Below are 23,433 nucleotides of genomic sequence, written 5' to 3'. Positions count from 1 at the left end.
GGGCACCGGGGCCGCCTCGGGCCTGGCAGCGGCTCCTGCGCGGGCGCCTAGAGCTGCGCGGGCTGCCAGGCGGCTCCCGGCCCCGCGGAGCGGGTGTGTTGTGCCTGCTGCCCAGCAGCGGCGGGCCTGCCCAGCTGGCTTCCTGACGGGTTTAGTGGTTTTCTATAACTTTTCTTCCAAGAAACTTTTTTTTTTCCTAGAAAAAAATATATTTATTGAGTGATGCCTTATTTATTTCCTAACAATGTTAATTATTTTTAAACTCAGTTTTGTTTCTAGCTATTGCTTTTGCTCTCCTTAGTTCAGATCCCTGAACTAATCAATATGTCACTTGATCTCTCTTCATCTAGAACTTGGATCCTGCTCCGTCTTAGACCTTTCCCAGGTTTGTCTCTGTCCCTTCAGACAGGCTTCACTGTCCACAGTAGTAGACAAGCTTGTATCCTTTTTTCCTTGACTGTTGCCAGATATCTACCAATTCAGCTGTACTTAAAACCTGGCTGTTCAGCAGTCCTTTGACTGTCTTTTGTTCTTCTTCACTGTCTTCTGGGTTTTATTTTTGCCTTTTTTTTTCCCTCTTCATGAGTCATCCTCAGTGATTCATTTTAAAAGTCCTTATCTGTGCCACAGCTTTGGAGCTCCCTTCCCTGGGAAGATCCTGGAAGATCTCTTCTCCTCCTCCCCGCCTTTTTTTTCTTTTCATCTTTTGCTACTGAAATAGATGATCCAGAAATACAATTCAAGACATCATCTTCACACTGATTCACATTTTTTTTTAATTTTGTCTGAACTAAAAATCCATTTCTACATCATTTTTGTAGGTAACACATAAGTATGGTCAAAAAGACGTGTTTGAGTTTTCTACATAGTTAAGCAAAAATGTCTTTGTTGTTGTCAGTGGGTCTGTTACTGTGACTTAAGTCTTTGGCTAGGTCTCTTTCTTTAAAATATTGCAGGGATTCTTTTTTTTTTTTTTTTTTTTTTTTTAATTATTATTATTGCCACAGTGGCATCTTCTGCCAAAGGAGTTCTTAAGATATCTTATCTTTGCTTGTGCTTTTTCTGTCTCAAAAGCTCCTTGTGGTCCGTTATATCCATTGTCTTCCAACTTGTCTATGGTTTTATTTTGGACTTTTTTTTTTCAATATTGGCATTTTTGGCAAATATGATTTGTTATTTCATCCAGCCCGCTACCACCAAGGAGATAGGGGGTTAGAAAACAGTGCAGGGTGGCTTTCCTTAGCACATACTGCTTTCCTTATCACACACTGCCTTCCTTCTTGAAGGCCTCTCTTTAGGCACCCAGGCACATAAAAGTCTCTAAACAATTCATATGTTGGTGACACTGCTTATGAATTCATCGCCGATGTTATTGCTCTTGTTTTGTCTGTTTCTTTGTTCTAATTTGTATGCCTTTCTATGCCATACACTTGAAGATGGGGCTGTTTCCTCCTGTGTTTTTACATAGAAATCAATCTCATTACCTGCTAGTATCTTTCAGTACAACTTTCCATAACAGTTTAAATCTTGGCTTGGAGCTTATCAGATTGTATATTTTAAATATATATATATATATATATATAAATCAATGCTAATTTAGAATTTATATAAAATGTGAAAATTCATCTGGAGTTATCTTGCTCACCAAGATGTATTCTTACTGCTGGGTAATGTCCTGTTTGGACAAGATAACCAAAATCTACTCAGTGTTCTCTTTCATGGCCTTCATCATGTTGCTGAACCTGAGTGTCCTAAAGCTCTGTGCCTTTTTGCTTTCTGGTTTATGTTGGTGGGTTGCACGTGATTAGCCTAGTAGCAGTGGCAAGAAATTAGGTGGTTCTCCTTTTGGTCTCCCAGTGGTAAATGAGAGTAACTGAGCTTGGAAGGCAGTAAGAGGTTATCTGTTATTCATGCTGCTTTTGAAATAAGAATACTATCAACTTCACATGACTACTTCTACCAGTTCTTGCTCCTTCATTATAGCTTCATAAGGAAGCTTCATAAGGAAGCTTTGCTCCTTACCTCCTGTTTTAATGCTAGTACCTCCTGTCTTAATGCTAGTAGTGTATCACATCTTAGCTATGCTTTAGTCCAGGCTGATAACATTTCAATCATGATAATATATGAAGCTACTTTATGTGGCTCTCTTAAGACTCCTGTCTGCGCTAGTCTGCAGGAAACTCACTTAGCAGGTATGGATTTCCACTGTATATGGCACTTGCATTATGAGCATGTGTACTTTGAACTGTATTTCTTAAATAGTATGTAATATCAGGGTGTTTGCTTTCCCAGGAAGCATTATTTTAAGTTTGTTTCTGTCCTTGTTGCTTTTGTGTTTTCTTGGCTAGTGAACAACAGGCTGTTGCCTCTGACAAAAAGTCTGAATGATGGGAAGCTTGGAGTTTCAGAACTCTGTCATGACAAACTGATGCCACATTTTGTCATAGCTAGTTCCTTGTCCTTTGGGTTGGTTTTATAATTCTTGGTCAGCTTTAGAGCACGTTTCACCAGGTGGAGCTGGTTAGTCCAAATGAGCTTTTGGGACCATTCCCCCTTTAAATGTGCTTCTGACCAGTGCTCAAATCTAAGCAACTGCCTGAGATACCATGTATTGATTATTTGAATGGGATCTTCTGTACTGACTAGCTGATACAATCAGGTCTTTGTTCCAACTGATGAGTTGGTGTCTGTCTTGAAGACAACTTCTTGGTCTTCCACCTTAAAACTCAGAGGACTTTAATCATCCTTTATAAGAAGACACCAGAGCTTTTCAGCGTCAGTAAAACCCATTGTATAGAGTTGGCTTGAAATGTATTGGTATTGGTTGATATTAGCTTTATTCTTCTCCTGAAAAGCTTCCCAAAGCATTATGTTTACTTGCATGTTTTCTAAATTGCAGATACTACTCATCTCATCAGCATATGTCCTTTTTTATACAGCGTCTGATGTTGTCTAATTGCTCTATCTACTGTGCATCATTTGTGCACTGGATTTTGTCATGGATCAGAACTGAATATACTTTAAATATTCTTAGCATAATCTGTTCTATAGCTATCAAAAGTGAGTATATAATATGTATGTCCTTTCACAAGAATCTCAAGTAGTCGTGTAAAGAGATTAATGGCTGTATTTTGGAATGCTAAGGGTGGCTCCACTCTGTGAGATATTAACTCGCTGAACCCACAAGATGCTTCTCTTTGCAGTTCTGCTACATTAAACTTTACCAGGCCTAATGCTCCAAAACACCAGCAATGATGGTCAAGAAAAAAACTGACTGCAGTGCAGCAAGCTGTTTCTTAGTTGTTGTATGTTAACATCGTCTTGAATGGACGACAGAGCGTTTTTTTTTTTCTTTTTTTTTTTTCTCACCTCTCCTCCTTTGCAAGCTCATGATGTGGCACGCTTGGGGAATTTAATTAGAAGTTTCATGTAATGTGTCTTTGGACATTTGCAAATTGTTTATCTTGTTTTCATAATTGTGTTCCAGCTGTCAATTGTGTGCTGGTGTAGTGCTTCCTTAGTGAAATAAACTCTGCTGTGCTTTCCTGTGTGCTTTAGGCTGGAAAAGGGGGATGCTCCAGTTGAGGAGGGGCAGTCCTTTTTGTTCTTTTCTGTCCTTCTGTGTCACTTGTTTATAGTGAGCTAGGTGTGGGGCTGCATTGCAAAGCAGACTGAGGAACTGATCCTAGTTAAAGCAGTCTCTTTGAAGTGTGCAGAGAAGCTGTTGCCTCGTGTTGAATCTGTAATTTTCACTAAATGAAAGGTGCAGGAAGGCAGTGAGCATGAGATAACTGAAGTAAGTGACTTCAAATTGTCCTTTCAGCTGCAGTTCTCATAATACCAACCTATCCTACAACTCTTTCCAGTATGAAAGCTAAAGTCAATGCTTTTATTTTAGTAATGTGAGCAAGTACTAGCTGCTGGATTACAATCTGTTTAAAAGGCAGATTTTGGTCCCTCTATCCAACAATGAGGTGTTTGTAGGTCTTTTATTTTCTTTTAAAAAAAAGAGGGAATTTCAAGAAACAAACAAGACTGACTAGGAATGCTTGTATATATGGTGCTATGTAAGCCTGCCACGTGCTTCAGCACATCAGGGAGTCTTACCAGGCATCCTGCTTTAGTCAAGAGCTGGGAGCTGTTAACTCACTAGGCCAACAGGTGTAATTGCAGAAGCCTAGTCGGTCGGTGCATTTGGAGAATGCTGCTCGCTGCTTTTTGTTCTACATGATGTTGTTGCTACACATCAATTTTTACTGTTCATATCTTGCTTGAGTCGCTCCGTGTAACGAACCCAGTTTGTTTCAATGTGGGGTAAAAGAAGCCTTTGTTTTTTTTGTATTATTCGTGTATGAAAATGGTATGTCATATTGCACTTAAGTTCTGAATACCTGCTGAAGTAGTTTGCTACTGGGTCTGCAAACCCACCTTCCTTCCCCTTGTCTCCTTAAAGTGCTTTTTCCATTCTGAGGTAGACTATAGGCTTCTCTTTGTTCAATGGCTACAAAATCTTAAAAGTCCAAGGATTCACACCTGTTTATCAAGTTTATATGATATTGACTGTTCCTTGGTAACCAGGTAATACAGAATGGAATATTTCTCAGGGAATTTTGCTTTTATTTGTATGGGAAAGTTGAGTATTTGCTGAAATTCTAAATGAAATATGTTTTCCTCTCTTCGTTTATGTGGACCTATGATCTTATTAATCTTCCAACCAAAGTGTGTTTAATTATAGAAACCATAACAAAAAATACCCCTACACCTTGCAGTGGATTTTGCAAGATGCTGAAATGTTAACATTATAAATCTTTAAGCAGCTGTTCAGTGTTCTGCATGTGAATGTTGGTCATGTGAGAGCATAAGGGATTTACAGCGTACACCGTAGACAATCTCGTTACAGGTATCCATTTTAGCTGCAGAAGCAAAATCACTCTAGGAAATGTAGTACAAAATCTATTTTTGTTGTTAGAATTGAACATGAAGAAAAGCTTGTCTATAACTGACAATTTTTATTAAGCTTGTTCTCTGTCATTCCCCTATAATAACAGTTTGGGGTCTAAATTTAATAAGCTTATCTGAATTTGTCAGGAGAGCTTTTCTCTATGCAGTGTGGCCAGAAGAACTGACAAACTACCTTGTTTGAAGGTGAATATCTGATTCCTTTTGATATTTATTTTTAATAATGGTAAGTCCTGTAGAATGTAATGGAAACATGCTAACTCTAAGGGACAGGGAAAGAAAGCGGCATTTGCAAATTGTTTAGCTCAAAATGCTAGAGAGATATAGTAGACTTTCTTTCACTTATTTTTTCTAAATTTCCCAACTCCGTGGAGTCATCAGCTGTGCATTTGTGATGTCTACCTCTCCGTTTTATAACCAGGTCATTCCAAGCTGCGCAGCTGTTTTGACAGCAGTGTCATTTCTATATGTGATTTCATGATTTTTTTTTTTTTTTTTGTTAGGATTGGTTGTCACTTTGAAAGCCACAAATTATCATATATAAAAATGAATTTTGGTGGGAGTTTAACTTAATGTTGGTTCCTAACCTAATGAAGGGTAGGCTTATAATGTTAGTGCTTTTGTTTTTTAATGAAGTACTTCTGCCTGTTCTACAGAATCCAGTGGAACTGAACTGAACTGGATTCAGTGTTTCTAAGGACTGCTAGTGAGCCTCTCTTGGAATAAGAATTCGGGTATAACTGTTTGTTCATCTTAATGTTGATTTCTTATTGGGCAGTCATTCAAACTATAGAACTGTATTGGTCTTGTGTCTTAATTTCTTAAATTAAATTTCTACGTTTAAAAGAAAACTCCCTTGTTTGTCCTGCATTGTATAACTAATGACTTTTCTGTTTGGACAAACAATTGGTCTGTGGAGTTTATTACGGCAAAATTGAAATTGTTTGCCAACATGTATCGAACTGTTTTTCTTATAACAACTTCCTTTTTCTTTTTTCAGTGCAGCATCTTATTTTCTTCTTTCTTTTTTTTTAACTAACCAACAATACTTTAAAATTTTGCACCTGTCTTTTTTTATTCTTTTTTCTTTTTGTATGGCATGATTTAAAGGTCAACACTGCTCTCTCAATGTAGGTTGAGTGCTGCATGTGTACTTTTCAGAGCAGTAGTGTGAGGAAGCTTGCAGTGGAATGGCAGGACGGCCTCATCCTTATGACAGTAACTCCAGTGATCCAGAGAATTGGGATCGGAAATTGCATAATAGACCTCGTAAACTTTGTAAACACTCAAGGTAGGTGCTATGTACCATCTATTGCATTTCAACACTACAACAGAAATCCATTCTAAATACTACTGTATCTGGTTGTGGCAAGTCCTGTCATAAACTTTATAATTCCCTTTAAAAGGAATGCCTAACCTTATTTATTAGCCTTCCTAATCTTTGTTAAACCGTGTGCTTAAAATATATGCAATTTGTTCCTTGCATGCAAATTATCACTCTCTAGGGCACTCTCTTTCTAAAGCTATGTGTCAGATATTGCTTTCCCCTTATTTCCCACACTGTGAGAATGTTTTCTAAATGCTTGCTTTGAAGACATCAAGAAATCTACTAGTGATTTTTCAGCAAATGGTATTCAAAAGATAAACTAAGCAGAGCAGTTAGTTACCTACCAAATGACCATGAGGAATCCTGTTGCTGGAAGTATGCAAAACATCAAAATAAGAGTACATTTTTCAAGCACTCTGGTTCTTTATAAACATAACTAAAAATATTTATGTTAGTGAGAGTTATGTTTTCTTACCTGTACACGGGTAGAGAACCAAGCACCATATTCAACAACAGCTTCTAAATTCTGATGTTTTTATTGTGTGGATTAAGTGAACTGGACTAATCCTAAAGTTTTCTATGGATGATTAATATTGAGAGTTTCTTCCTGCGATTATACTGCATCTTTGCTGAGAATCAGAAAGCTTTCAGAGGCACCTGTGTAATTACAGGCTTATTTGTGATGTTACCTTTACAATGAGTAAATAGCGTGACTAATATAGAATTGACAAGGGAGCTACCACCACTGATAAGTATAATCTTATAGAAAAAACTTTATATGGTCAATCTTGATATGAAGATGATGAAGTCTTTAGAGTCTTTGTGGTGCAGTATCAGTAATGAACAATCTAGGAGTAACAGGACAGAGCGTGAGTCGAGGACTCTTCACTGTTGGGGAACAAAGTGTAATTGCGAATGGGCGCTTCATTACTAAGTGTAGTTCAGGTAGTTCATCTCTGATCCTGTGCTGCCTCCCATGCCTGGTGATCTGGAAGAAAAGCTAAAGTTGATACTGATGCTGATGACTCATGATTGGAGTGCTAAATAAAAAGGATTCATTAATCACATGTGATCTGAGTAACTTACAAACTGTGTGCAAGCAATCAAGTATCTTTAATAGGGTATCAGCAGCTCACAAAACAATTTATAATGACTCTGAAAATACATGAGAGTTCTTAAATATCTTGTGAGCCATGAAAAATTCAAAGGTTAAGTGGTGACTTGATCAGTCTGTAAAGATCTATGTGGGAAACAGCGATATGATGATCTTTAGTCAGTAGGCAAATCTGCAACAAAATGTAATAGCTGGAAACTGAAACTAAATAAATCTCGTCTAGAAAACTGGTGCACATGTCTTACCATGTGAGATTTGTGGTGCATTATCTATTTTGGGGAAATATTTAAATAAAAAGCCGTTTGGCTTTCTAAAAGAGATATTTGATTCAGATAGGAATGGAGAAAGTCTATAGCTGTGCCTGTCAGAAAGACAGGCTATGGTTGATTGCTTCAGAAATCACAGATAAGCGGTTCACACATGGCAACATAAGGGTATATGCGTTGGAATAAAGCATGTATAAATAAAATCAGGTGAACTTCTAGCAACACACAATCCATGTTTCCAAAATTTTATGGAGGTATGTGTGACAGGGGATTAGTACTCAAACCAACATCTGATTTATTTATTTATTTTTTTTCTAGATAATGTAGATGCATTTTTGGAAAGCTTTTTGAATGAGAATCTGGCTAAGAGTTTGAGATCATAATAAAGTAATGAATAAACCAAGGAAAAATATTTTGTAGTATTGTTCCTTTAAGATACTTCACTACTTCAAAGAATAACATTAATGGAAAACAGTACCTTTTATTCAAAAATTTAAACTAAATGATTTGTTTTGGGTTGAATGAATAGGGGCATATTAATATTGCTTATGACTTAACTGACATTTTTTCTCAACAGAAATGAAAGCCTATGTTGTATTAAAACAACAGTTTTGGTAGCCAGCAGATTTAGACAACAGATTTAGTTGGTACTAAATCTATTTTTCTAGTTTTGAGCGTATCAGTCCCAACTTCCAAAACTTCTGGCAAGTTGTGCTGTTGTTTTCTCTCTTTTTTTCTGTCAATATTTTGGGATAGGCAATGTAACGGAGCTCTGAGCAAACAGAAGGAAGAGGTGCAGAAAATGAGAACCAAAACTGTAATCCAAATGACACCCCCCGCCATGAATCTAAAGACTCCGACAGGATGAAATGTTAAAACTGACTGTAATTAGTCATGCAGTCAAATGGCCATGTTTGTCTGAGCTGCTATGGAAGTCATTGGGATGCTTTTTATTTAAGTACCAGATTAAGACAGAAGTTAACTTTTGGGAATCAAATGTTGACAAGACAATGATTAAGGTTCAAGGAAGTAGTCTCTGAATTGATGGTTTTTTTGCTGAGTATTACTGTTATATATTTTCTATTTAATTTTTCTATTTAATTTTTAATGGAAGCTTATTAGCTTCCTATGTGTAGCTTCTGTGTGATGCTGTAGTTTGGTATTACTGGAAGACTTTCGTTCCAATTCTGAGACACTAAGTGCTTTCTCTGAAGCTGTGATGGAGAATTTTGGCTTAAACTTACCTCTTTCTTATAATTTGTCCTGGTTTCCTCCATGTATATTCTGTAGTCTCGTTGACAGTGTCCTTATTTTTTGTTCAGTTTGAGGCAGATGGCTTTTCTATCGTACTTTTGGTTGGGTAACTCCTGTGGCTTATCACGGAGGGAACAAATGGCATGTAAAGACTGATAGTTTTTCTCCTAGGGGGTGGAGGGAGAATTCTGGGAGCCTTCACAAAATCCTAAAACCGGAGTTAAATTCACTGGCTCAGCTAGTTCAAATGGGTGAGCAGAAATTCTCCTGCAGTGTGTACAGAGCTGACCCCTCAGTCCAAATGCTGCTGCCCTCCTGCCTCCCTCAGGAAAAAGTCACTTTCTTGATGACTTCTTTATATCCTGAACTTATTCTTCCCCTTACTCCTTCAACTTCCATCATATTTTCATTCTGCTGCTTCTCACATCTTGATTTTTATTGGTGATGATGCCTAACCTGCTTTTCAACTCTTCCTCCAATGCAGTCTGACCTCTTTAAACAACCCCTAGGCATTCCAAAAAGAATAGCTTAAAAATGCTGCAGCGTACGACTTATTTGACCTTCTCCAAAGGGAGAGGGGGGCAACTCTTAGAGGAGCTTATTCTGATATAGGCAGTAATTTGTGATGTTGCTTTTGCTGTGTTTGTGCTCAGCAGGCTTGACTTGTTATCAAGCATTTGACCTATTAGTATGAGGATGCCAGGGTATCAGGAGCTGTAAGCTGCACTTAGACTGTCACAAAGTAAGAGTTTCCCCCTAAAGTTGTGCTTGCTTTTGTCTGGCGTAGGCTCATTGGAAAAGGGATGTTTCTAGCCCCGAAATGGAGACTGTGCAGTCGCGTTCTTAAAAGGCTATTTTTGTACCCGTGCATGAACTTAGCGAAAGGTGAATTCCTGTTAAATACTGATTGTGGGAGGCTTTGCAGGAACAGATTAAGTGTCCCCCGCAACTTGCCTGGATGCAACTGCCCGTAAAAGCAGAGGAGGTGTGTGGCAAGGGACAACGGCAATGCCCCTTTGGGCTGCAGCGTTTGCGTGCTGGCGCGCGCCGAGCCGGCAGGACCCGAAATAGCTGCGCAGATGGCACTTGGCAGCGGAGCGAGGAGCTCGCCTCTCGCGCGCTCCGCGCCCTGCCTGTCACACGCGGGACCCAATGGCTGCCTAGAGATGGGCGAATGGCAAGTGCGACTCCGGCTCGCGGGGGCTGCGGGGTCACACGTCAGGACTGCACTACGCATGGCTGAGTCAGTGACTGAGAGAGAAGGAATTGAATTAATACCTAGCGGGGCTTGCGTCTTTGAACACTTAATGGACGGCGGAGCTGCGATCCTCTTATCCTTGAGGGGGAAGATAGAGGAGGAAGTAAGGCTGGCTGACGGTGCAGTGAGCTACTAACGAGATGATGGAAATATCAAATATGCTGAACTTAAGTAATGCCAAAGGATGCTGATCTGGCTTCCAAAGCTGCCTTTTTGCAAGGAACAGAATTCCCTTGTGCTCTGATTTCAAAAATATTTGCTTGCTTTTGTCTTTCTTCCCCACCAGATTCCAGAGGAAGGTGCGTATCTGCTAACAGCCTTTAGGAGAAGAGTGCAAGGAGAAGTGATGTCCTTTGTGTGTCCTGGGCAAGGCAAATGTCTGCAGACAAAGAGCGGGCTTCAGGGGGAGGAAGAAGGACTTGAGCGCTGTCATTGTGTTAAGTCATAGCAGCAGGAGCAGAATGGAGCTGGTTATTTATTTATTTAAGCCTCACAGAAATTTCACTGTGACTTAGTGTATAGCTTTAAGGCTCTATATTCACTTTATGTGAATTTATGTGATTGTGTGAATGCAAGCATCCTAGGAAAGGATCTCAGTTTGTATGTTAAGAGGAGTTAGTTAATAAAAGTTTAGAAGGGAGGGGGGAAATGACCGAGTGTCCTCGTTAGCATTTCTTTGCTTGGCTTTTAGTTAAGGTTTTATGGTGTGTGGTATTTTTTTTTTCCCCCTGGCAATAAGTGTTTTGGTTTACCACCATAATTGTATGCAAATAAGAGGCAGTTTTATAAAACAGTATGTTTATTGGCAGTGCAAAGTAAGATGCACATGAACTCTGAGTTGGAATGTATGACATTTGTTTTGGTGGCAGAATTAATTCAGTTTAATGACTTCTTTTAATCATTAGTAATATATTCAGAGCAATATGTTGTTATGTATCGAGACAAAGAGGATCTCTCAACAGATGATTCAAAAATCTCCTCTTTTAAATTGCTTTAAAAGGATTCTTTTTTTTCTTCTTTAAAAAGCCTCTTGCCTTACTGCAGAAATACAAAGCATGCCAGTATGACAAAACTGCCATTTTGATGGTCCTATCTTCCTCCTTTATATTAAGCAGTTTTGCCTAAATAAAGCTTTGAGTTTATTTGCTTTTGTTTGTGTGACGGCTGCTTTTAAAGAAAATGCTTCTTTTCTCCTCTTGCAAAACCAGTTTTCTTCGGCAGCAATTGAGGAGGAAAATAAATCCTCGCTTACTCACCCTGAAGTTTTTTTTGCATGGCTGCAGTGTTAGGGTTCCAGTGTTCCTTTGGAGCCAGGAAAGAACAATATATGGAATGTATGGAGATTGTCTAAATATATCAATATTCATTTTTTTCCTATAGGAAATCAGTGGCTAAAGCAAGAATAGGAAGTTAGTGTGTGGATTTAGAATTTACTTTTCCTTTTGCAGTTGTAAACTAAAGATAATTTTAAGCTCTCAGGAGAAAAAAATTGCTTTTGTGTCTCTGTCATTGCTGATACTTTCCCCAATGCAGTTCATAGCTGCTAGTCCTCAACTGGGAAATAGTCGAAGCTCCAAATAGCAAATACTTCTTTTTAGAATGAGTTAGAGATTGGAAACTATAGGGGCTTTCTCGGAGGCTAGAGACAGCGTGGCGTGCCAGGAGCATCCTTGATTGCTGCAGGCTGAGGTTGCAGGATTGTACAATGCCGCAGCTGGGGGCCGTGGAGGACTGAGGCTTCCTGGCACTTCTAAGCATCGGTAATTTGCTGCAGCTTGAAAAAAACCTGCTATGTTACCTGGTCTGCATAAGGTCTGGGGAGCCCTGGCACTTGCTGGTGGTTTCCCTGGTTCGCAAAGGGGCTCCTGTCAGTTGTGGAGCTGAGCTCCGTTGCCCAGGCTGCGGAGCTCCCAGTTTGCCTTATCCACGTGGTTTGGGATCGTTCTGTATTTAAGTCCCATTTTGGGTAAAGCTAAGCTCTGATGAACAAATTGCACTGCAGAATCTTTTTAAATAACTTTACTAAATAACTTTAAATAACTTTACTGTAGTTATGCTTTAATACTTTAATGAGTAAAATAAAAAGACTCATAATAAGGCTTAGATTAGTAGTGTAAAACAAACGATTTCTGCAGTTCTTTCAGTGCCTTCCTTACATAAGTATCTCTTTCAAAAATCAAATTCACTTAGTATTTCCAGTGTCTCTTCTTTTCCTCTGAACACTTGCAACTTTTTTCTAAAGCCTCTTTACAGTACAATCTCAGTGCTCTTTTGTATGTAGTACTGGCCACAGGTGTAGGATTGATGCTCCTTTTTCTGACCAACTTACATACTAGCTAAGTAACACAGTTTTCAAACTCAAATTCAGCAAATGATTCTTCTGATCTGCTAGATCCCACCTCCTTTTTTTATATGTATATATTTCTATTTTATTTTTGAACTCTTTTCAGTTCTAGTTGTCTGCAAGTGGAATGGGACATGTTCCAGCGAGGTCTTCCCGTGTCCCCTTGTCCTCCACCTTGCTTGCTCCCTGCACCTAGGTTTGCTTGCCCAAAAGTAGCCAGTGCCAGTAGTGGTGCAAAAGTAGCTGCAATATTAAGAGCTGAGCACGCCTGGCATCTCTTCCGAAATGACTAAGGAGGAAGGCTCCTGCCAGCTGAGTCAGTGCAGCTTCCTGTAGCACCTGTTTTTCTCTGCTCCTGTGAAGAGATTATTAACCAGGGCTCCCCCTCCTTCAGTGCGGCCTCTGAATCATTGCTGGGAAGGTAATGGGGCCTCAGATAGTTTTCTGGTATTAAGAGTTGCATTTTAATGGCGTTCTTCTCTGTTAAAGGGTAATTTGTGTCTGCTCTGCCAAAATATGTGATATGCTTGCAAGTCCTTGTTGAGTTGTTGTTTTATTTCTTAGAGTGCTTTTGTTACTGAGAAATAGAGAATCGTAGGTTTGATACTATGGAATAGATACCTGCAAGACCATGATTTTTCACTGCATGGTTGAAAATATTATCTTGGGGGTAGGATTAAAATGCTTCCTGGGCAAAGGTCTGAGCATGTCGCTTCATTAGGGCTTGCTGAGATGACTTGTCTCCAGGCTGCTGCATATGTGTTTGAGTCCCTCTGGCCCTTTCCTTGTGAGGTGGCTATACCATGAGGTGAAAATGTAAAGCAATTAAGGGCAGATGAGGTAGGATTTTTCTTTTTTTTTGAGTTTGTGACTTTTTTTTGGTTAAGTTTAGCTGTTAGTATCATCTTTCTGAGGACACTGAATGAAGTATAGATGATTATTATCTGTAAGCAGGGTTCAAACTTTGGTTACAAGTGTTAATCATAAGCTGCAAACCATCATTTCCTCTAATTTGTGGGCACACTTCATACCTATTAAAATGGTTATCTTCTGTATGCATTAGTATATAGGTAAGGAAAGATCAAAGCTTCTTCTAAATTGTTGATGTTCATGAAAAGGATATTTGAGAATCTCAGTCTGCCAAATGTCTATGAGTTTATTTTTCATAACACAGAGCACATCTCTGTGACAGAGAAGCAGAACAAGTAAGGAGACGTGTTAGCCATATCTTTGTACATCCAAAATAGCACTGGGCGTCTTGTGGAGAACCCTGTTGCCTCTAAGGAGACTAGTTTAGTTCTTGGACTGCACATCTGGGCATTTCCAGTCATGGGCGAGGCGTGTCGTTGTTTTGCCTCATTCAGTAGACCTCTTCACAAGTAGAAGCTGCACGTCTTATTGCAGCATATCTTCAGCTTGGCAGGAAACAGTATTGGGGTGGATTCTCTCTGCACCAGACTTCTGCTTTAGCAGTTGAGCCGCTTCCATCGCTTGCAAAGCCGAGAGGTACATTTCTTATTCTTCATGTCCTAGTGGCCATTTTGTGCCACTGTGAGCACCAAGATAAACTATATCATAAGATATGCAGTAGCTTTTTGTCCTAATTTAAATTCTTCCTCTTGTATCAATCACAGATACCTGAAGCTGAAACTGTAAAGCTAAAACATTTCAGGGTAGATTTTCACTTTTTAGAATAGCCTTGATTTTTTTTTTCCTTTTTCAAAGAGCAGTAGAAAGAGGACACCCTGTGCAACTTGCTTGTACAGTTCATACTCTTAAATTTTGCTGTGCTGTTCCTAGCTAAGCCATTATCGCCAGCTCTTTGTGCCCTTGGTTCGTGTAGCATTCCTAGCCGACGATTCTGAGCTCTCTTGGGCAAGTTGTTGGGTTCACAAGCTGTAAACAAGTGGGTCTTCTTGCAGTGCTGTTTCTTGGTCACAAATAAGTGGCAAATAATGATCCTTCTGGATCTGCTGGACCTTGTAAGTGTCCACGCTTCTGTCTCAGTAATCCAGTACCTGGGTTTTTAAAAAAGTGCTTTAGTTAAACTTCTGCCTCCTAAATGAGGAGTGTCATCGTGTCTGTGCTCAAAAGGCAAGTAGCAAAAACCTCATTTGCAAATTGCATGAGATGCAAGGAGAGAGATGTGTCCATCCTCATACATCTGTTATGAGCAGGGCAAGTTAAAGATGGATGCATTTTTGCCCAAATTCATTATTAAAGCTTTTGAAGTTGGTGTTTAATTTTCACTTTCTGAAAATGCTGGACCCTGAACTAAGATGTCTTGTTGGTAGGTTTAGTAATTAATTACAAAATAAAACCAGTGTCTTAATTAAAGAAATGTAACATATGACTTAGTCTAAAATAGCCTAAAGCTGTTGCAATAAATTCTGCTGAATTAGAACAAATGTCCAGCTTGTTAGTGACGGTGCTATAGGTCTTAATTTTAATGGTGTAACTGATATGTTTGCTGGTTGGGCGATGATCTCTTAGGAATTGCCTCTTCTAAGAGGAACTGGGGATTAAAAGAAGAATACACAGGCCAATGTGTCTCCATACATTAACTAGCTTAAGGCTGACCTCCTTTTTAAAGGGCAAGTTGCAATAAAAGCCAAGTGAGTACTGGAAGTCTATAATTTGAGATTCCTTTTTAAAACATGTTTATATCAGGGCAAAGAAAATGACCCTTAGCTTTTAATTTCTTGATTTGTTTAGAACACTTAGTGTCACATTAAGAATCAAAGTAAAATGCTCAGGTATTATTGGCTTACTGATTCTGGAAGGGATTTCTATGAGTTCAGGTTTGTGGGCAGGCTGCTTAAGCAATGTTTCTGTAGATCACACAGAAATAAACAGGTATTTCTTGCTATCTATCTATTTAATGCTCCAAATCATTGTTCATGTTTGTTGATGTAAGCGTAAACAAAGCAAAGAAAATGGAGGTGGGTAATGTTCATCTTCAAAACATGTGCATGGAGAATAAATTGTAAATGCCTTTTAAATTTAAATGTACAATGTTTCTGAAACTTTGAAGCGCTCAACTCTTATTTCTCTTTTCAGTACCTCATCTCGTATTGCTAAAGGACTAGACTGTACAAAAATGAGCCTTCATGGTGCTAGTGGTGGACACGAGAGATCAAGGGACAGACGCAGATCAAGTGACAGATCTCGTGACTCGTCCCACGAAAGAGCAGAATCTCAGCTCACTCCGTGCATCAGGAACGTTACTTCGCCAACAAGACAGTATCACTCTGGTGGGTTCAGAGTCCAGAGCCTTTCAGGATTAAAAATCCTACTTACCGTTTTCTTAAAAGACTAAAGCAAAAAGTATTCTTTTCAGTGTTGGTACAACAAACAGAGTTTTACCATATGCCCCCTGACCTGGGAGCTCAAACCTTTTTTGATAGTTTTTTTTTTTTTTTTTTTTTTCCCCTCCTCTCTCTCTCTCTTCAATCCACAGCCTGTGGACATTCTTATATGATGTTTTTATTTGATTTCTATATTGGGCCTCTATTTCCTTTCTTCTTATTTGATTGAAATCCAAGAGCAATTTAATTCTTCTGAGAACAGATTGACTGAATATTTTTGCTTGCTTGATAGATTTTAGATATATAGGAATGCAGATAAGAAATTGTATTAAAACAAAAAAATTGGCAGCCATTTTGAACTGCAGCACTAAACACAGGATCTTTGATGCACAGCTCCTGAATTATGCTGAGTGGCTTTTTCCAAAATGGAGTGCTAAATTATTCTTGTAATGGCTTTAGCAAGACAAGGTGGCTTTGTCTAAGTAGTAGAAACTTTGGAATATCCTGTATAGACAATTGTTATTTCTGTAGGTTTTAAAAATTGTTATTATTAGAATATCTTTAGTTCAGTTTGTCTTTGACTTAGGAAGTTGCCATGTTGTTTCTTCGGAGAAACAAGTTGCATAGGACTCATGCAGATCTTAATGTTGTTTAACATTTTTCTCCCTTCCCCGCCTCCCCACCAAGATCGAGAGAAGGATCACAGTTCATCTCGCCCAAGCAGCCCTCGTCCTCAGAAGACTTCCCCGAATGGTTCCACTGTGAGCATGGGGAACAGCAGCAGAAACAGCAGCCAGTCGAGCTCAGATGGGAGCTGCAAGGCTGGTGGGGAAATGGTATTTGTGTATGAAAATGGCAAAGAGGGAGCTCGGAACATAAGAACATCCGAACGAGTAACGCTCATAGTGGACAACACTCGGTTTGTTGTAGATCCTTCTATCTTCACAGCACAGCCTAACACAATGTTGGGCAGGTTTGTGTCCTTTTTTTCTTCTTTAACTGTAGAAGAGAGTCATTAAAAAAGTATATATTAAGAACTGTATTTAAATAGTCTGTTAACATTTAATATTACCACCTTGTAAAGATGTTTAAGGTAAAAATCGGATAAAAGTTCTTGTGTTTGACAGAGATGCCAGTAGATATCTTTTACCTAGATATATTTGTGAAATACTCATTTCCTTCTGTCTTTTTGAGCATTACTTCTGTATTCAGTCTGCCCTATGCTATCTCCAGAGCAGGGAACGTTGCTGAGTGTCTTTCAAACTAGTGAAAAGGAGAACCTTGAAGGAACTTCTTAATTTTATATAATGGGATACCATAACAACATTCAGGCTCTGCAAAGTGGTTTTCTGAAATCCTTTTTGAACAAGGACACATCAAGTGGATATTGTTGCTACAGTGTAGCAGTTAGTGTCTCTCCACTAAGAGACTTAGCATTCAAAATTGAATGAAAGTCCCCAGAGGGGAATGTAATACTCTATATGGAAGCTCTGGAGAGCAATATATTTTACAGGCTTAATTGTTAGAAAAAGATCTTATATTTTCCTTGCTTGCTTACTTGCAGAAGAGGAAAATGATAAAAAAGATAAAGAGAAGTAATCATTAATACAATGAAATTCTTGATATAAGGACTTCATATAATATATGCACACATGTCCACAAGTAAATATCCAGTGCAAGAGATCTTGTGTCAGTGTGAGGCTTTGTGGTGAAATAGTCACCTTTTCCATGTTTGTCCTCAGAGTGAGGGGTGCCGGGTAATGCACTAGATTTTTGTGTTGCTGAGCTATTCTGTCCTCAGGGATTCGTTCAAGGTACAACCTTATTTTATCTTCTGCTAATTCAAAAGTAGGTTAATAAAAATACGGAAATATTGCTCTAAAATGCAAGTTATTTATAAACCCACTCTCCTGCAGTGCCAATTAACAGGACACTGAGCAAGAACTGCTTAACTAGCATGTACTAGGGGGGAAGAGTAGTTATAGTAGGGATATATTCTTTGCCTTAAGCCTGTACTGTTGGAGTGCCACTTTCATTAAATATTACATTCTTTCTTGGCTTAGAAATTGGACAGAAACTTTGTGTTAAATCAGCAAGTGGAAAAAGTGAATTTGTTCCCCACTGTAAATGTGCACAGTACCCCCACTGTATATTTCTTTGAGTGCTGTATATGAAAGCAAAGTTTGGCCATTGGGTGGGTTTATAAAGTGATTCATAAAAAGTAGATGGCAATATTTTCTAAGCATATGGTTTAGTTGAGGCATTTTGAGGTGCAAAGAAAACTTTAAGTTAAATATGTGGTTGCTTCCTTAGCCTAAATTTCCATGCACCCTAACTGGAAGAAATAGGCTGTATTTTATGGGCATCTTCTATCAGAAGGATATTTTAACTTTGGAATTAACTATTTTTTTTAACCAAATTAAATTCAGATGAGTGCTGTCTATTTGAACACTTTGTTTTTCAAAATTGCCTCAGATGTTTTTAAATAATCAGAATTGAACAACAGAAACTTTGTGTTGCACATACCACACAAGTGCCAAAAATGTGTGTTCTGAGTGGGAAATGGCTTGATCTGTCTCTCACTTTGATCCGATAATATTGGTAGGTGAAGGTTAAAGAACAAAACTAATCTTTTCTCAGTTGTCTTACCTGCTTTCTATTTCCTAGTGGTGTTAGGTTGCTGAACATAAACTGAACACTGCCTATGTATGAGAGAGGATAGACTTTTCTTTCCTCTGTCATTTCTGAACAGCTTCTGACATTCTACTTCTCATCTTTAAAAAAAAAAAAATCATAATAAAGAATTCTAATTAAATGATTTTCTTGAATAGGATGTTTGGATCAGGCAGAGAACACAACTTTACACGTCCTAATGAAAAAGGAGAGTATGAAGTTGCTGAAGGAATTGGGTCCACTGTGTTTCGTGCCATTCTGGTGAGTTGTTACAGGGAGGGGAAAAAGGCAGGGGAAAGTACTGTTAGATCAAATGCCATGAGTATAAAAAGAATGTAACCTCTTGATTTAACCTTACTTTCATATATGAGCTTTGTGGATGGATAACAGAAGAACAGAAATACTGTTCTTTGAAGGGATGGAAAACAGAGTGTTGAATAAAAACATTCCTAAGTATATGTTTGAAACAAAAAACAAACAAACAAAACCCAACAACAACTACAAAATTAAACCACAGCATATTGTGAATTTCAGCCTAGGAAGAACACGGCCCCTTACACATTCCATATGCAGAAAGATGTAGAGGTGCTATACTATGAAAGAACCAGAATAACAAAAATATGGATGATGTATAGGTAAAAGATAATACACATGCACAAAAATGGTCAATAGTAATAGTTGTCATTTAAATAGCAATTTTAACTGGAACGTTAACTGGAGCTGCTCCAAAAGCAGCTACATCAGAAGCTGGATTATAGCTGAAGACAATAATATTCACAAAGTTTAATGTGTGTTTTGCTCACTCTAAAACTAAGTTGGGGAAGGCCTGTGGAGAGCCTTATAAATGTTCAAGTGTTTGTCAGTGAATATTGTCAAGGGCATTGAGCTTCTTGTTTATGGCATTGCCACAGGATTACTACAAGACTGGAGTGATACGCTGCCCTGATGGGATATCTATTCCCGAGCTGAGAGAAGCGTGTGACTATCTCTGTATCTCCTTTGAATACAGTACTATTAAATGCAGAGACCTCAGTAAGTATGGATTTTTTTTTAAGTTATGAGGATGATACAGTGCTTGAGATAATGAAATGAAGCAGCAGGAGCATGCATTTTTCTGCTGTACTCAGCTCTGATGAATACTTAAAATCTATTGATGTATTTGCAGCACAGATATCACAAACAGCCAATAGTGTTTTTGCAGAGGAGGGAGAGGATAATTTGTTCTACTCTTTGCTTAAGAAGAGTAAGCTCTGTTGCTGGCAAAAGTTCAGCTCTGCTGGTGCATCACTTCCAAGTGTGTAGCATCTCTCCGACACTTTTGTTCCCTGAACACAGCCGAAGTCTTGCTGAAGTTTTAGACTGACCTGGCCTGGGTCTCAGATCTTGTTGTCTCGTGCCCTTGTGCCGGCCAGTGCCGTGGCTGCCCAGCAAGGCGGTCTCTGCGACTGCAGCCGTGAGCTCCGTGCCGCGAGCGGTGCCTCCTCTGCCCGCCGGGCTGTGACCTGCTGTCACCTCGTCGTGCTGAGTCACACTCTGCACGCACTTCGTCCTTTGCAGAAGGCTTTGGCAGCTCATATTGAAAGTCTCCGTGTTTTGAGGCTGCTGCTTTCCTTTAGGAAACTTGAGAGAGTCTTGCATGCAGTCACCAAATGTTTAGCAGTGGTGAAACACTCGGGAGATGTAGTCAGTGCTGCTGGAAGCACTGCACTGTCTGCCCGAGAGAATGCTAGTACCTGCAGGACAGCCCTATCGGTCTGAACTGCTGCGGTGATTCTGGTAAACATCAGGAAAAGTTCGGGTGTTAGGCAAACAAACAAACTAAAAATGTATTTTCAGCTGGCTACAGTAAATAATACAAAAAGCGAACTGCTATTTTTCCTTTCATTTCTTTACCAAAATTTCAAATGTGCTTACATGTCTAACCTTTATTTCAGGTGCTCTCATGCATGAATTGTCAAATGATGGTGCTCGCAAACAGTTTGAGTTCTACCTGGAAGAAATGATTCTCCCATTAATGGTAGCCAGTGCTCAGAGTGGTGAACGGGAGTGCCATATTGTTGTGCTGACAGATGACGACGTGGTGGACTGGGATGAGGAATATCCCCCGCAAATGGGAGAGGAGTATTCCCAAAGTAAGGTTGTTTCTGTGGTTTTCACTGAGCCACACTGTAGTGAAGGTGGCAGTAGTAGACAAGCTGCCTTTCCTAACAGTGCTCGTGAATGAGTTAAGTCCTTACAACATCCCTATTGCTTCACAAACATTTAGTTTTGGAAGTTTGCGTAACATTTTGCTTCATTTAAGCATATGTTGCATGCTACATTCAAGTTCAGGTCAGGAGGAGGAACTAATCTTTATTTTTAAGGCATTGTTAGTCAATGGTGGGGGAGAAGAAGGAAATAAGTTCCGAAAAAGCTTGAAAAGAAAAGCTGGATTGGAATTTTGTTTACCATGGGGAACAACTAGTGCTTTGAAACACCAAGTGAGCTTCCGCTAGTGCTTTGGGAATGTGACAGCTTGCTCTGTAAATGGGTTAAAGCACCTGTTAATGGAGAGCCCTTCTCTGCATGTACTTTATCCTTGTAGCTGGAAAGGTCTCTCCAGTATGAAAACTTGAATTTTAGGATTTTGAGAAGTCAGGTGGGAGCTCGAGATGCCCTTTGTGCTACAGTAGCATAAAATTCTCTTAAAAGCTTTATGGGTGGCTAAGTTCTGCCACTTAAGAGGATCGTAAGACTTTTGGAGGATCCTAACCTACCGTTATGCAGCATCCCTCTGAGGGGACAGTAGGTGCAAATATAAATAAAATACGGCACTCTCAACCTAGTGACACAGCTGGCTCAGGTTGCTCAGACCTTCATGTCTCAAATGTGAGTTAGTTAAAAATTCCTTATACCCTATGTAATTAGCCAGGTGCATACTTGCCTTTTTAATACTTTTCTTACAAGATTAATGGCCCACATTCCTTCAAGTGCTATATATAAACTAGTTTTATTGGACTCCCTCTAGCTCTGCTTCATGTCTCTTGGTTTTTTGAATCTGATTTGTCCAGAACTCAGATCTATCTTTTCTGTAATGGCAGATGGAATGAAGAGGTCTCTGAATTGCTGCAAGAGGAGCCCCTTCTTCCCCTCACATGCGAATGATAGGGGAAAAAAAAAAAAAAAAAAACACACACAAAAAAAAAACCCCATAACAAATCAAAATAAAAAAAAAAAACCCAACCCTGCCCTGTGCAGCCACCCAGCTTCCCAGGGCCTTCAGCCGTTTCTCTGACTACTGTCTTAGATATTGAGAACTTCTTAAGTGTGTCTTTGTCTCTCTCTCCTCCTTGTTCTAAAATAAAAAATATTTGATTAAAACAGTAGGAACGAGATCACAATATCTTTCTGTGTAAGAGTGGAAGTTTAACCTTTGAATATAATTTTTCTCATTAAAATATATTTTTAGTTATTTACAGCACAAAGTTGTATAGATTCTTCAAATACATTGAGAATAGAGATGTGGCCAAATCGGTTCTGAAGGAAAGGGGGCTCAAGAAGATCCGATTGGGCATTGAAGGTAAGAACAACTTTGCTTCTAAACTGACTTTGGAAGAGGCTCTGTTTCACTTCCCTTTTTTATGATCAGCTTCAAAGCTGAAGAAAGCTGGATTGCTACTGTCATAGTGAGGCTAGATGATACAGGGGAGAAAACAGGGGCATGGCACCCACGAGGCAACTAGTCCCACTGGAAAACCTCCTTTCAGGCTTGTGGCTGGTCTACAAACCGTTTCTCACTAAACTATATGTTACAGTCTCGGTGGCTAAGATTGAATAGAGCACAGTTGGTGTCTGGTTCCATTTAGGGTGCTCATGGTGACAAGCACCAGTCCTCCCCATGCTTCAGACATTGTCTTTCTGTCGCAGAGAGGTACAGATGTTAACCTTTGCTATTCCCTGATGTTTCTTAGGTTACCCTACGTACAAAGAGAAAGTGAAGAAGCGCCCAGGTGGAAGGCCAGAGGTGATTTACAACTATGTCCAAAGACCATTTATTCGGATGTCTTGGGAGAAGGAGGAAGGAAAGAGTCGGCATGTTGACTTTCAGTGTGTGAAAAGCAAATCTATTACAAATCTGGCAGCAGCAGCAGCAGATATACCCCAGGACCAGCTTGTGGTAATGCATCCTACCCCCCAAGTAGATGAGTTGGATATTCTGCCTATTCATCCTCCACCTAGTAACAGTGAGATGGATACTGAGGGACAGAACCCAGCACTCTGATGTAGCCTTGTATTAAAACTAAAGCATGCTACTTAAAATGACTCTGTACTCGACTCATACTACACTGCAAGTCCAGTCTTCTCCATTGTGTAACAGTGTTTAGGATATTGCAGTATGGACCTTTTAAAGACCAAAGGGAGTATCTGATTGTTTTCTAAGAGTACAGAGAGGAGCATCCTGCGGTTACAGTTACATACATGTATTTGTTTACCAGTAGGTTTGTGACATTGGGTATTTGTATGCTGGACTGTCCTCACTCTAAGCCCATCAGAAGCGCGGGGGGGGGTTGGTGGCTAGTGTGCATTCGATGTCGTTACACGTGGGCTACAAAGCAGAATTGGAACTGATAGTAGCACTTTATAAATGGTTGATAAATGGAAGTTCAAGCCATTTTTTATAATGTATTGCACAATACTAACAAAGTGCTTCTATCAAAAGTGTTAACTGTAAATAGTTTTGCTCTGACTAGATCAACCCTTTTAAAGTTACTGTATATGGTTGAGCACAAAAATACTATTCCTGGGTTTTTGGATTGAGGACATGATTCAATGACCCATTTAACATCTTGTTAAACTCCAAGTTCTTCGGTGAATTTTTTCACTTGTTTGCAGAGTGAGCCATGTTCAAAAGTTGTGAACAACGGATAGGGGCTTTATCTTAAACTTTGCC

At 39.3% G+C, this 23,433-nt stretch overlaps 1 protein-coding gene across 6 annotated transcripts; it reads left to right on the top strand.

Annotated features, from left to right (window-relative positions):
* The first annotated feature begins 644 nt into the window (after nt 1–644).
* On the top strand, nt 645–23,399 carry BTBD10 (BTB domain containing 10). 6 transcript variants are annotated; one of them, XM_026034800.1, is made up of 10 exons: nt 645–817; nt 5,616–5,693; nt 6,126–6,250; nt 15,583–15,776; nt 16,518–16,803; nt 18,662–18,764; nt 19,415–19,535; nt 20,438–20,635; nt 21,952–22,062; nt 22,454–22,764. In XM_026034800.1, exons 3-10 carry the CDS (start codon nt 6,150–6,152, stop codon nt 22,762–22,764), a joined length of 1,425 nt encoding a protein of 474 aa, XP_025890585.1. In that variant the 5' UTR covers nt 645–817; nt 5,616–5,693; nt 6,126–6,149. The 6 variants fall into 6 exon arrangements, with proteins under 6 accessions (XP_025890585.1, XP_025890584.1, XP_025890580.1 ...); XM_026034799.1 differs by having other exon boundaries at nt 6,121–6,250; XM_026034795.1 differs by having other exon boundaries at nt 6,094–6,250.
* Nucleotides 23,400–23,433: the final 34 nt, after the last annotated feature.

The sequence above is a fragment of the Nothoprocta perdicaria genome, unplaced genomic scaffold (genome assembly GCF_003342845.1).
Source record: "Nothoprocta perdicaria isolate Ctin4 unplaced genomic scaffold, notPer1 scaffold_15, whole genome shotgun sequence".
Taxonomy (NCBI): Eukaryota; Metazoa; Chordata; class Aves; order Tinamiformes; family Tinamidae; genus Nothoprocta; species Nothoprocta perdicaria.
Note: the sequence above shows the minus strand (reverse complement) of the source record. Positions and strands in the feature narration are given on the sequence as shown.